This window comes from Cololabis saira, chromosome 16 (genome assembly GCF_033807715.1).
Source record: "Cololabis saira isolate AMF1-May2022 chromosome 16, fColSai1.1, whole genome shotgun sequence".
Classification (NCBI taxonomy): Eukaryota; Metazoa; Chordata; class Actinopteri; order Beloniformes; family Belonidae; genus Cololabis; species Cololabis saira.
The window spans coordinates 14,976,313-14,989,594 of NC_084602.1; the positions used below are offsets into that span (position 1 = coordinate 14,976,313).

Here is a 13,282-nt window from a genome sequence, read left to right on the forward strand (position 1 = left end):
TTAGGAAATCACCAGACTTAAAGGTGTCTTGTGAGCAAAAGGTCTAATTCACTTACAGCAAAAAAACATTTTTGCACTCCAGCGGTTCTGATTTGTCACATAGTTCATATTAAATGCAATTACGTAAAAGCTGGTACCGCCTCTTTTAATCTTTTTTTGTAATACGACTACAAAATCCTCTGATTGTAGAAGGTCTTGGTATTAGGCACATACATTCTCAATGAACAACAACATATAACCTTATTTTCACTTCACTATTGCTTATTTAATATATCAAACTGGAAATAAAAATTGTGTGGGCAATACAAAGTACCCCCCCTTACTATGTGCATTAGATTTTAAATGGGTAAGCGGATGTAGCCATGCACTGCTACCCATCAGTTCATCACAAACAGGTGTGCAGACGCCTGAAGGCAAGCGTTTTGGCAGTTTCCCGGTTTGCAGAGGTGAGTTAGTTTAATTACGTCCGTTACATTTACTTGATTACGTTTTGGGAAATCTTGTACTTTTAGGAGTAGTTTTGAATCACTATACTTTTTACTTTTACTTGAGTAGATTTGTGAAGAAGAAACTGTTCCTCTTACTCCGCTACATTAGGCTTCGTTGAGCTGTTACTTTTCTTTTATCCCTTTTATCCGCGTACGCGTCAATCTCATGACATCACTGGCGATTCTTTGGGAAAAATGTTTGTTTTTGCAGGTTTTGTCACATTTACACAGACTCAAACACACACAGAGTTTCTATAAGTTCATGGGCTGGTTCTAGTTCTGCCTGGTTAAAAAAGAAAAGTACAAAGGCTTGAAATTTTGTGCTACTTGTGCTTAATTAATTTTTTTATTCTGTTATTATTTTATTTATTTTATTATTTATTATTTTATTATTTAAGTACTATTATTTAAGTACTTGAATTTACTTTAAGATTATTTTAATTTAAGCTATTTTTTAGTTTTTATTAATTCTAATTTATTTTATTATTTTATTGATTTAATTTGGCTGAAGATGATTAGTTTGTACTTTTGTCTGTTTGAATGGTTGTGTTAAAAAAATAAATCAGACGTTACTCAACAGTTACTCAGTACTTGAGTAGTTTTTTCACCAAGTACTTTTTTACTTATACTCAAGTAATTATTTGGATGACTACTTTTTACTTCTACTTGAGTCCTATTATTCTGAAATAACAGTACTTTTACTTGAGTACAATTTTTGGCTACTCTACCCACCTCTGCCGGTTTGGAGCATTTAAGTGTGAATTAATTAAAAACCACAAATAGGAAAGACAAAAGAAATGTTCTCAGAAAAGCAATTATTGTTGCACATTCATTTGGAAAGGGTTCCGAAGTCGTTTCCAAGCAATCTGGAGCTCAACATGCTACCGTGAAAATGATTCTTCACAAGTGAAAAGCATTGAAGACAGCTGCCAATCCTCTCATGAGGAGAAGCACCGGCCCATTTACGCCAAAGTCAGGCCATGAAACGCCCGGAGAAATACAAAAAAGTCCAAGAGCCTGCAGACCTTATCAAGCTGTTTAATGTTAAAATCCATGACACCACAATTAGGAGTAGAAGACTTTGGCAACAACTACACATCCCCACAAGCTCCTCTTCGCACCTCCCAAGCATGGTGGCGGGATCGTTGGGCTTGTTTTGCAGTCACGGCACCTGGGAAGTTTGCGGTCATTGAATCAACTATGAATTCCTGTTATATATTCTAGAGTGAGATGTGAAGTCATCTGTCCTACAGCTAAAAGTTGACTGAAACTGGGTCAAGCAACGTGACGAAGATCCCAAAACACACTGTCAAAATGTTGCAGCGACCCAGACCCGTGCATATGTTAATTAAGCAAACTTTAATGAAGTGAGGCAGCGTGGAGACAAGTTTGCACCGACTGGATTTCTCCGTAAATAGCTGTTTTATTTGCCACTGACGCTCTTTTTCCCTGCAAAGCTGACGCTGCGTGTCTTTCTCTCGGTCTTCCTGTAAATCTCAACTGTCTCCTCCTCTTATTGAGTGTGTGTGTTTATTTTTACCCTGAGGACAGAACAAGGTACTGACACACACAGACATAAGCAGTCACTTAGTGGCCCTACGTGTCATGTGACGCCAACCTTGTGATAGTTGATGTTGTTACAGGAGATGCATTCCAGTAGGATTTAGAGGGGGATCTTAGGTGTGAGTGTGTGTGTGTGTGTAAAGAGCACTGCAGACCATCCATCAGCAGGTTGCACCCTCATTCATCGGCGCGGTAACTTCACACCGTCTGCCACAGAACCACAGGCTATACCCCATTTCAGTCACCTTTCTTACCTCTTGGGTCATCTCCTAAAACTGCAGCTTCTATGATTAACTGCTGCCTTGCAGCCTCACTGACTCTTGTGACAGGGATGGGAGACACCGATGCCATCTGGAGGCAGAGAACACATCTGGAGTCATAAAAGGGTCAAAATTCAATTTTTCTTCTCCATATCTTTCTATCAATACAACATGGGGAAATAAAAAAAAAAAAAAGAGCCGGTGTGTGAAACCTCTGAACGTGTTACGTCCAACCCTGTCTAAGTAAAGAAAAATATTTTCTTATTTACATTTATACATGGAGACAATATAATAGTTTGCAGCCAGTACTGAAGTTGACTAACTTGTCTCCATAGAAACACTGGTTTTGAGGATAGAAGTCTTGCATTTTGAAATGATAATTATGGGACACCTACTGCCTGTTCTGGACAATATATTTTCATGTATTAATGTTTGGCAAACAGAAGCTTAAAGCATAAATCTAAAGCTGTTGCTGGACTTCTGTAACCTTTAGTAATGACGATGTGCACTCCAGGCTACAGTTTCCCCAACACTGTGGACAACTAAAAAGCAGATAATTAGAGCTCTGACCCTGTAATAAGATGATTTTGTTACTGATTTAGTGAAAATTAACACATATGTAGGTCTTTCACAGTATTTTATTTGACTTAAAAAACAAATACAAGGAAAAGAAGGTACTATACCTTTTGTATTCCTCCTCTGCAGAGCATCATAGCATGAACTGATTCAAAGAATCTGGAGATGTTTCAGAGCTTAAAGGGCAAAGGTGCAAGAATGAGATGAATATCCACATACAGTATTACAAAGTGACGGCTGCGGGGGAGAAGGTACTGGTACTGGAGCTGTCTGCAGTCCTGATCTGTGTCCTGGTGGAGAAGTAAGCCAACACTGATGCCCACTTTAGGACTGTTTGCAGGATGGATGACAGCAAAGTGAGACCTAAAACATTGTTGAATTTCTTGCCATCATCATTGCCACAACTATTTCAGAGGGAATAGCAACATTTTAAGTGATGCAGGCCTCAAATAAAGAAATTGACAATGACCAGTGAAGTGAAGTTGATGAAAAAATCAAAAAATCTTAGGTTTATACTATCTGCAGTTACCGGTAAATAAAATTCAAAATAACTCTGTTAAATGTCTGTTCCTGTAGAGCTTTTAGATATGAAAAAGGTTATTGAGACCATTATGGGATATTTGAGGAAAAATGAGAATAATTCACGATGTCTGTTAGAACTTCAACCTGCTGGATGTGTTGTTTTATTTATGACGGAGCTGAAACAACAAACATGTTATCGTGAAATGACGTATTAATGACACGGCAAGTGGCTTCACGTGTCATCTGGAGTTTTGGGTTCTTTTGGGTCATTTCACTCGGTCAGGCTGGATAACTCACACACTGCCTTGGCCTTAAAAGACCATGAGCTATAATTTGATTGTGTTAAATGACAAAACAAGTCCAAATAATGCAGAATCATAATGTGATTGAAGTGGTTTACTATTTAAGAGCAATGCCATTATATCACCTTGAATATAGAGTTATCATCAGTTGACAGAACAATATTCTGTCTAATACTCTTAAATTTAACTCAAAGTAACAGTTTTTGGGCTAAAAATTCCTAGTTACCAATGCTTCAATGGCAATATGTATTATTTTATTGGTTTTGTGTTATAAATCAAATACAGTTTGGTTTTTTGAGCAACAAAGATAGAACAATAAATTGGCTTCTTAAGAAAAAACATTCTTTAATTTACTCATCCTTGATGGTTTGTTGCAGCTTTATTATTATATTAAGCCTGTTCTTATGATCTCATGTGTTTAATATGAAGATTAAAAATGAATCATAATGAATGAATTAATTTATTTATTTCAGATAATTACCATAAAAGTGATTGGTAAACAGTATTTACAAAAGAACAATCCCAAACAACATATACATATTCACCAGTATTAGCTCATCGTCGCAATATATATTCATATATAAATTTGTCCACAATAGAAAAATAAAAGCATTTACAATTGAATAAACTTGTAAGCATTTATACCTTTATTATATACCTTCAGATATGACATTGATTTGATGCAAATTGTCTGAAAAGCAAATGCAAACATAGAACAAGCCTGACTTTTTTTTTTTTTATAAACTGTGTCTATGGAGATTTTATACTTTGCATTCAGTTAAAGTGAATTTTAAACGGAATTCCAGGAACTGAATTCATTGTGTTTACTTTCGGATTAAAGTGGCTTGACATGACTTTTGTTCTAAACTGGCGCTGGGGCGCTATACAAATAAATCTAATTGAAATGACTTGCCTTGCAGTCACATGCCACAGCAGGAGGGGGAGATCAAGATACCCCAATCCACATTGTACAAAGGTGGTGCTACTGGTTAGATATATCCTGACCAGTCATCCAAATTCTTTTCCTCTTTAATACTTTGTTGGTTTTGGATGTCATTATATAAACATAGCACCAATCATGAACCACACAGAGCCACAACCAGACTTGCATCAACCAAAATACACCCAAAAGTCTGTCAAGTAGAAGCAAATTTATTTAATTTAATTTAAATATAGGAACGTTGCTGAATTATTGTTGTTGGTTTGCTGTGAAAAACGTGTTGATGCAAGGTGTTATTTACAGTTCTGCTGCTGTCTTGGTTCTTTTGAATTGCAGCTCTGGGATGATCCTGTATGATTCATCACATCAAATCCCCCGGTCTGATTGGTTCAATATGTTTCATACAGGTGAATGGGAGGGGTACTAGAACCATTTCTTGTGAAGTTATGTTTGCGGCTGGCCAGACCAGGCTAGATATTTTGTTAGGTTAGCATAACTACATGGGTAATGCATAGGGAGATCTTTAAGAATATTTCAGATTCATAAGACTAGCCTGCATTCTTCTTAAAATACAACATGCATTGCCATACTGTAGATATTTCTTAAACTGGCATGAAGCAGCTCCCACAACAGGTGTGGATGTTAAATCCTTTTACAGCCACTCTCCAAAATCTAACTCTTTCTCTCTCTTGTGTGGTTTCTTTCATTTTCTGTTTGTATTTTGTCACTTGGCTGCTCCTGCTATGACGTTGTTGATGCGTGACACACAGTTGTGCCATAATGTAGGGCTGCAACGGTTCTCTTACATAATGGACCTAAACAGTTATGATAATTCGTAGATGTGCAATTTTTATTGTCCTGTTAAGTCCACAGATAAGGAAGTCTTTACTACTGAGATAGGAAACTTTATTTGTTGTTGTAAAGCACCACAGTAAGTGCAGTAGGGCAGTATTGGAAAGAAACATGAATGGCCATCATCTACCTGTTTGTATCTGTGAGCTGTGATCAGTGGCGTAACATCATGGTGATAGCCCCGGTGCAAATCATTTTTTTTGTGCCCCCACCCCTGCCCTAAACAAAAGTGCGCACCGCGCTTTTGAAAATAGAGTAAATAGAGAACTGCTATTGTTGCCGTGTAGGTTAACGTTGTGACTGGCCTCCTGCCCCCCGGCGGTCGGGTCAATGCCGTTTCATTTAGGAAGTTAGCTGGCAAGCTATCTTCTGGAGGGACGCTGGCTTTTTCCTCAGTAAAAAACGTATCTTATTTTGTCATTTTTACTTCAACATCATCCTGGCTCTTTTTTTTCTTTTCTCTTTTGTGCGCCACTTTTTTGTTTGGGCTTGCTAAACATGATGCTAAGATATTTCTGTTGTCTATTTTCTTTTGTTTACTTTTTTTCTTGCTGGAAACTCACGTCACGTCATCATGCACTTGACATGACTGACAGGTAGCATATTAAGGTTACTGGACTATTCCATCGCAGTGGCTGCAGTGCCGATATTTACAACTGTGGCTGTGATATAACAATGTGTACAATGGACAAAGCAATCTGTCATGTGCCCCACTGGTTTGTGAAGACCGGTTTTGAAGCCCGTTTTCCCTCAAACAGAGTGCAGCCATGTTGCTCAGCAATGCAACAGAAACACGACCACTGCATGCTTGCTGCTTGAGCCACATAGGTTGATGGGCAATGCATAGGTAGCTAGTAGACTTCTTGAAACCGGTCTTGAGAGCAAGACCGGTTTTGAGACCACATTTTTGTGGTCTTGGTCTTGTCATGGTCTCGACAGTCTTTGGTCTTGGTCTTGTCTCGGTCTCGGGTCTCCCGGTCTCGTCATGTCTCGGACTCGGATAATTGAAATACCATTGCACAAACCAAGGTGACAAAATCTTGTGATCACCAGTTCTTCCTCTCATTAATGTACAATTTTGTAAACTGTTTGTATTTTGCATTTGATTTAATGTTTTGGTGCATCTGCATGTGTGTCTGTATTTAATGACAGTATTGTGTTTATAATGGCCTTGTTTGAATAAATATATAGCATCATTGGCCTTTGAATAATATTTGCATATCGTTGTGATTGATTAAGCATCAGGTCAATGCCATTTCAGTGATGCTGATATACAGTGTAATTTGGCTACTATAATGGTAAATAATGCAATTTCAAGTCAATAATTGTGTAAACAGTATCTTTAATATTTAAAATGTGCGTTTCATCGACAAATTAAGTACAATTTAAATCAGTAACATTTACTATTCATAAGACTTTTCTGAGGTGGAGGGGGGTGTTGGAGGCTGGTTATTTTGTTAGATGATTTTGGGACTAGTTAATAGTCGTGTCAATCATTAAAAGCACTCGAGTCAGTCCTCAAATAGTGCAGAAACAGCGGTAGTGCAGTCGCCACACATATTTGATCTCAACTTAGTGATTAACACATTTATAGTGAGTTCACACATAAGACATCCACTGTCTCTGTGTTATTGTGCCGCAGTTGAATACAACCTCATATGTAAACTAAGCAGCTGAACCAGGATGGTGCTGACGTTCTACAACTCAGGCTAGATGACTATATAACAAGGTTTTGTTTTGGTCTTGGTCTCGGTCTTGAGCTGAACTAGTCTTGGTCTTGACTTGTGGTCTTGTCTTGGTCTTGATACTCTCTGGTCTTAGGTATATGTCTCTGTGAGTGATCCACAAGTGCATGGGTAATGCATAAGTACATGAGTACACGGGTAATGGATTGGTACTGTACATTGGAAAGTTTAAGCTGGAAAAACCACATCAACCATGTCTGTAAAAAAATATATCTAAATCTATTGGTATTATTGGCAAATTCCCTAGTTTGGTGAATGAAAATTGTCTCCCAACTCTTTATTATAGCTTGATATATCCATATCTCACTTACTGTAATATTATTTGGGGAGCTACCTATAACACACAACTTCATAAACGTCATATGTTGCAAAAAAGATTCTGCAGGATTGCCACACACAGTAATTGGTCTGCTCATTCTGCCCTTCTTTTCAAACAACTCAATATTTTACCCATCTTAAGTTAAATACATATCAAACCTGCAAAGTATTGTTCCTGCCAGTTTCATTTTCTTTGCCATGTAAAGATTTTTTTCAGTTCAACAGTGATATGCACCATTTTAATACAAATCTCCCGAAGTTCCGTACTGGTTTGTGTCAGTTCTCCATCAGATACCAGTTATGGAACACCTATACAGCAATCTCGTCTACCTCTACTTAATTCAATACTTTTAAACATAAGCTCAGGACACATTTAATTGATCAGATTACCTAATGATATTTCTAGATTTGTTATTTTTTCTTTAATCATGTACAGGACTGTCTCAGAAAATTAGAATATTGTGATAAAGTTCTTTATTTTCTGTAATGCAATTAAAAAACAAAAATGTCATACATTCTGGATTCATTACAAATCAACTGAAATATTGCAAGCCTTTTATTAATTTAATATTGCTGATTATGGCTTACAGTTTAAGATTCCCAGAATATTAATATTAAATGTTTTGAGATAGGATATTTGAGTTTTCTTAAGCTGCAAGCCATGATCAGCAATATTAAAATAATAAAAGGCTTGCAATATTTCAGTTGATTTGTAATGAATCCAGAATGTATGACATTTTTGCAGAAAATAAAGGACTTTATCACAATATTCTAATTTTCTGAGACAGTCCTGTAGATACCATATATTCTATTCATGCTGCTGTTTATTTACTTTGTTTTTGTTTTTACACTGCAATCATGTATTCTGCATATTTTAAATCTTTGTACAATCTTTTGCTGTATGTTACATAGGTAGAGACCTATAAGCCCCTTGGGCTTTTGCCTCAGCCTAGCCATTACCAATCTCTCTTTTACATCTGTATGTTACTTGTTCTGTTTTTTATACTGTGTTGAATAAAAATAAATAAATAAAAATAAAACAAAAATGAAAAAATACATAGGTAGATGGGTAACGCATTGGTAGTATGCAAAAGAAACCCAAAAACGTTCCGCCTGTCAGTCTCCCGGAGCCCCCGCCCCGCCGCTCTGTTAACGGGAACTCCCCCTAAGTTCCCCGGTTCTCCTGCCTCTCTCTGCTCATTCTCTCCATGAGCTGTCACACTCACACACAAACACACGTCTCGCCCTCTCTGTCTCTCACACACACACTCACGCCCCGGAGCCGCTGCGTGCCGCGGCGACCCTCCGTCCAGCGGCCCCGCGGTTCCAGCGCGGAGCTCGGACCGCGGCGAGAGAGCGTCGTGAGCGGAGTTTGGATCAGCTGCAGGAGGAAGGTAGGCGATACCCTGGAAACTTCCCCGGGGGGGCATTCATTCTCCCAAACCGATCAGCTGTATGTATGTGTTTATTTTTTTTCTTCTTCTCAACGTCATAAATAGGGCGTGCGCATTTTAAACCGTTTCCATTTACGTGCGCGCATAAAGCCGGAATTATGGTTCTGCGTTAAATCGACGCAGATCGTACGGCGTAGGTTACGCGGCGACGCGCACCGTACGGCGTAGGCTCTGCGTTGGTGTAACGCGGAACTATAAATCAGCCTTAAGCGCGAGTGCGCACCCTCTCCCATCAGAGAGGGGGAGATCCTCCTGTTGTGTGAAGGGAAGTTTGTGGATCGTGAGTGTCGCGGATTATTCCGAACCTGCCCGTGCACTTACATTTGCACAGTTGGTGTACGTGAACCCCCCCCAGAGGAAATAAGCAGCCTCAGGTTGATTTGGTCAAAGCCAGCCAGCATGTTCTTATGTTCTTTCACTACTTGGAAACGCTCACTTTTGGCAGAAACCTACTGTAGCTTAATTAGTGGAATTAATGTTTATTTTGCTTTTGAGTCTGTTTGGCAAACTGGTATCGCTTTCTATCTTTTTTTTTGGATGGGGGGGGGGGGGTCTGTCCAAGGGTCCTGGGAACTATTTTGCAAAACATTGTGGATATCCATGCAGAGGTGTCAGTGTTTAACATGTGTACATGACATTCAAATCAAAGCAGCACAATGGAGTTTGTTGTTGTTAGTTCATTTGATTAGTTTTAGGTATAATTGTGGAGCTCTTGTAGTCTCCAGTCCCCCCACTCCTGGCGAAAACCAACCCAAAATAACTTCTGACTTCCATCACGGTTGTCTCCTGCTGCAAATGCTTTTAGCTTCACAGCACTAAGTGACCCATCAATAACGGTGAAACTGGCTCACCGATTGACAGTGGACATCAGGGCAGAGGTGGCTGAGAGACTCAGAAAGGAAATGATGGGAGAGGACACATGAAAAGGACCGGTGTTTGACTGTCCTCCATGCTGTTTGACTTCCACGCCTACAGGGGGAGTCTTTCAGTGAGTAATTGCTCGTGTAAAATACCACACCCACGACAGCAGGGTGGGGACAGGCTCCTTGCAGGAGTGTCCACTATTCAACACAATCAAGAGATTGCTATTAACACCTTGGATCAACATTGTTTTCTTTTCTACCTCCAAAACCACGCAATTTGCCGGCGTTCCAACTCCGCTGCATGCTATTTTCACTGTCTTTTATCGATATTTGTCTAGTTGTCGCGCTACCTAGGTCACATGCCTTACGCCTATCCAATAGCAGCTGGAGGCAGCCTCGTTGACACCGTCCGCTGGAAATCAGACTCAAATCCAGAAGAACCAGACTCATTCTTCATATCTAAGGGGAAAACGAGCAGGATGGCTTGGCAGGTCAAAAAAGTTGGCCTTTCCTTCTGCAGTTCCCTGTAAAAATCCTACAAGTAAATTGCATCGTCAAAGCCACACTCTTCAATAATACCATTTGCGCCAATGGGGGCAAAACATTCATCTGTCCATCCCCTGATGTAAGACTCAGTGAAATACACCCCTAGTGGGAGGACGTGCTGGTCGTCACACCATCACCACTGTTTTTAGCAGATCCAGTTGTCTAACCTGGCATCACACTTGTTGATTTCTTTAAATTTATTTGGTTGATTTTAAAATATTTTAAAGTGTAAATGTTACATGCAGCAGCATTAATGACTGCCATCTGTTTTCATACCAGCATTGTGTCATCGCTGTCAGTCATCCTGTCGTACCTGACGATAGAAGCCCCTGTATCGTTGTTTGTATCCTACATTTTATTTATAAGTGTATCAGGACATCAAGATGTTGCTAGTATGTGTTGACGTAAACCTTCATTAAACACAAGTCATTTTAATGAAATCCAAATAGTAGACAATAGTGAGGTGGGGCTAACATTTTGGGGTCTCCAAATTGTTGAGGGTGGGGGGGGGTCTCTCTGCAGCTACACATATGGCGAGAAACCCCTCTGGCTGTATTTAATGAATATTTAAACTTTCTTGCACCCTCTGGACTCAGAAACAATCCAAAGATGTTGCACAGGAAGCTACAGCATTAACGAGCTGCTAATAAAAACGAAGAGAGGGAACTTTTTTTTTTTTGTAGTATTTACACATTTGGTGCAGGCTGTTTTCGTTGTGTTGCGTTCATCTGCGTGCATGTCCTTCAGCTCTCCTGTGCTCTGGCTGGTGCTTGTGCACATATGTAAGTGCGACTGCTGGGTGATGATATCCTGTCAGGTCCTGTGGGGTGGGGGGGTCAGTCACAGGGTCTCCCCTCTGGAATTCTCCGAGAATAGATGTGGCAAACAGACACACACAAGGACACTTTGAGAGGCATCTTCAGTCAGATTGATGTCTTTTTTTTTTCATGAAATGACCTATAAGTAAAGTGTTCCGCCCGAGTCCGAGCCTGTTCAAATCTTCTTGATGCTGACCTTATCAAATAGATTACATCCTCTTGATTTCGGAAACATTTAGGAATCTCTGTCTCTGTGAGCGAATGTATTGAAACTGAATACTACATCTGCGAGTATAACTCTCTTTGTATTTAGCGTTTTTCTGCACCGAGAGATTCTTCACCCTTCTTCTATTCACCTCACGTAGTGAGGGTCAAAGTGTCATCTGCAGATTCTCATGGGAGGGGGGGGGGGCGGGGCTTAAATATTCCAGACAGTCCATTATTTGACATATTTTCTCAGATGCCTTTTCTTTCTTGCTCTTTTCTTATTGACGCTCAATAGTGCCAGGAATGAGTCAGAGAGTCCAGTGGATGTGTTGTGTGTGAAATGATGGATGCTTGGATGTGTACGTGTGTGTGTGTGTGTGTGTGTGTGTGTGTGTGTGTGTGAGCGGGAGAGAGAGAGAGGAGGAATGAGAGGATCTTGTCTGCTGTAACTCGAGCCGGGTGGAACATGCTGACTTTTGGAGGGCCACAAAGAGTGCTCCGCATGAACTTTGGAGAATGTGGAAGTTTGTGTGTATTTGTATGTGTATGTGTGTATGTGTGTGTTGAATCCCCAAACACTGACCTTTTTATCCCACATACATCCTACCAACATGACCATTATAATCCTAAAAACCATCGATGGCTACATATTCATGGCCAGCAGTGTTCTGACTATGAACCTCTTCTAAATACCACAATAAACACAATATGTTGGTGTTTGTATAATTATGATGTATGATTTTCCTTCAAAATTACCAGTTAGATGTTATAAAGTGAAATTATGTGGTTATAATATTTTTTAGAAATGTTGTATGGTGCTAACTCACCACAAACTTTACTTCAAGGCATCTTTTCAAGAAAGTAAACTATGTTCTTTAGAGCAAGTCCAAATAATTACAGTTTATTTCAGTGCAGATATAATACAATTGGGTTTTTTTGTAGTTCATCTATATTCCACTTTACTGGATTTTGGTCCAAGCTAAGATAATAAAACACATTGTTCCCTGTAACTACTATCAACTAGTATCAGAAGTTAAAGGTAGGGTTAGTACTTTCAGATGTGTTGATAATTGAACAAAACAAAAAAAAAAAAACGCAGAAAACTAACTCTCCCTGCCATCAAGTCCAGCGCTGGAGCAAAGTTTGTTATTGTTCTGGTCCCTGTTCTGTTCCTCTGCATTACACTGAGCCAGGACCGTATATGAATAGCAGTTTGTTATTTTAACTGTTTACTCGCAAGGCGGTCAGCTAGAGGATGGTGAAGTGTTATTTACCTAATCTTACAAAGGTTAGAATGACTTTGTTAGAAATAGTGACGTATCACTTTCCCTCCCTTTATCTGCCTGCTTCTCTCCTGCTATCACTGTTCTCATATTCTGTATTATATACAACTCAATTGCTGGGAAGACTGTTCTTGTTTCCATTTTTTTTAATTACTATAATCAGACAGCACAATGAGTCAGACAACCATTTATGGCTCATTAAATGAATCATGAATGGCTTGTTAAGCCAGCGTGTTAACCAGCATTTCATTTTGTAAATGCATCATGAGTCACGGTCAACTTTGACAAGGTGTGTGTATTGATGTCAGTTGCACTTGCATTTAAATATAACTGTAAAGGCGTTAGCTCACGTGTGCAGTACACGACCCGGCTCTGGCTCTGCAGGCCAGACAGGTGTGGGTAAAAAAAAAAAAAGGGTATGAGCTTAGGTAAAATAGTATGCTCTAAACAGCTACTGAACTTGTTCATTTGCCCATTTATTGATTAATTGGAGTTGGGCGGAGTCAGTTTGTGTAAAAATGGTGCTATGGAAAAGATACTTCTAA

At 39.3% G+C, this 13,282-nt stretch overlaps 1 protein-coding gene across 3 annotated transcripts in view; it reads left to right on the forward strand.

Moving 5' to 3' along the window:
* Positions 1 to 8,772: 8,772 nt before the first annotated feature.
* The window catches only part of ppp2r3a (protein phosphatase 2, regulatory subunit B'', alpha), a 75,802-nt gene continuing 71,292 nt past the window's right edge, over positions 8,773 to 13,282 (forward strand). For 2 of the 3 annotated variants that reach the window (XM_061744355.1, XM_061744356.1), the window contains exon 1: positions 8,829 to 8,960. Coding sequence is in view for 1 of the 3 variants with exons in the window: in XM_061744357.1 (XP_061600341.1) it covers positions 8,775 to 8,960 (186 nt within the window). In the remaining 2 variants the exon portion in view is untranslated. Of the gene's footprint in view, positions 8,961 to 13,282 lie in introns of all 3 variants that reach the window. The other variant, XM_061744357.1, reaches the window with a different exon arrangement.